Source organism: Myotis brandtii, unplaced genomic scaffold (assembly GCF_000412655.1).
Source record: "Myotis brandtii unplaced genomic scaffold, ASM41265v1 scaffold813, whole genome shotgun sequence".
NCBI classification, from domain to species: domain Eukaryota; kingdom Metazoa; phylum Chordata; class Mammalia; order Chiroptera; family Vespertilionidae; genus Myotis; species Myotis brandtii.
This window is the reverse complement of record NW_005371287.1, coordinates 1907918-1908622: the sequence shown is the minus strand read 5'-3', so window position 1 is coordinate 1908622 and position 705 is coordinate 1907918. Positions and strand designations below refer to the sequence as shown.

Below are 705 nucleotides of genomic sequence, written 5' to 3'. Positions count from 1 at the left end.
GGCAGCCCGGGCTCCGACCCAGCCCGGCACGGGACCTGCAGTCTCCCAATCACCCCTCCCCCCCCTCCACGGTGAAACTGCAACCTCGGGAGTGTGAGCGAGAGAGGGGGGTTTACGAAACTTTGCAAATGGAAAAATCCTTTTCTCTACACCGACACCAACAGCACCCAAACCCACCCCCTCCCCCGACTCGGGCAGACGCCCCACAACATTCACCCGCGGAAGGGAGAGTCCTACCACTCGCTGACTTTGAACCTCTCTGACCCCACCCCCGCTCTCCCTCAGCCCCAACAAGGGCGAGGGAACAGCCTGAACCCCGGTTCCCGGGAATGGTTGAGGGGCCAGCGCGGGGAGGGTCGCCGAAGAGCAGCGTCTCCTCCGAGCCCGAGCCGCCCTGACCCAGATTACCCACCACGGCTGCCTCTCCCAGCCGAACCCCCTCTCCTTCCTCTGGGGGCACCCGCTGGGGAAGAACCCCCGCTTCGGGGTGGGCGCAAACCGGCTCCCGTCAGCTCAAGCACAGACCGATGTTCTGAAGGGTGCATTTCCAACGATGAAGCCATTAAGGCACGAGCACTAAAAGGATTAGGGCGGGTCTCTTCTAGCTGGGGTGCCTTGCGGGGTAGGACTGGATTTTTCAGAGACAAGCCCGAGGAGGTTTTGTTTCGGAAGCAGCACCCGTCCCCGGGGGATATCGGGGCGCCC

At 63.4% G+C, this 705-nt stretch overlaps 1 protein-coding gene across 1 annotated transcript in view; it reads right to left on the bottom strand.

The window, feature by feature from the left end:
• MYCN (v-myc avian myelocytomatosis viral oncogene neuroblastoma derived homolog) overlaps positions 1 to 691 on the bottom strand; it is a 5280-nt gene extending 4589 nt beyond the window's left edge. The window contains exon 1 of the mRNA XM_005884083.2: positions 413 to 691. Coding sequence (XP_005884145.2) covers positions 413 to 563 — 151 coding nt within the window. The 5' untranslated portion in view covers positions 564 to 691. The remainder of the gene's footprint in view (positions 1 to 412) is intronic.
• Between the last annotated feature and the right edge of the window lie 14 nt (positions 692 to 705).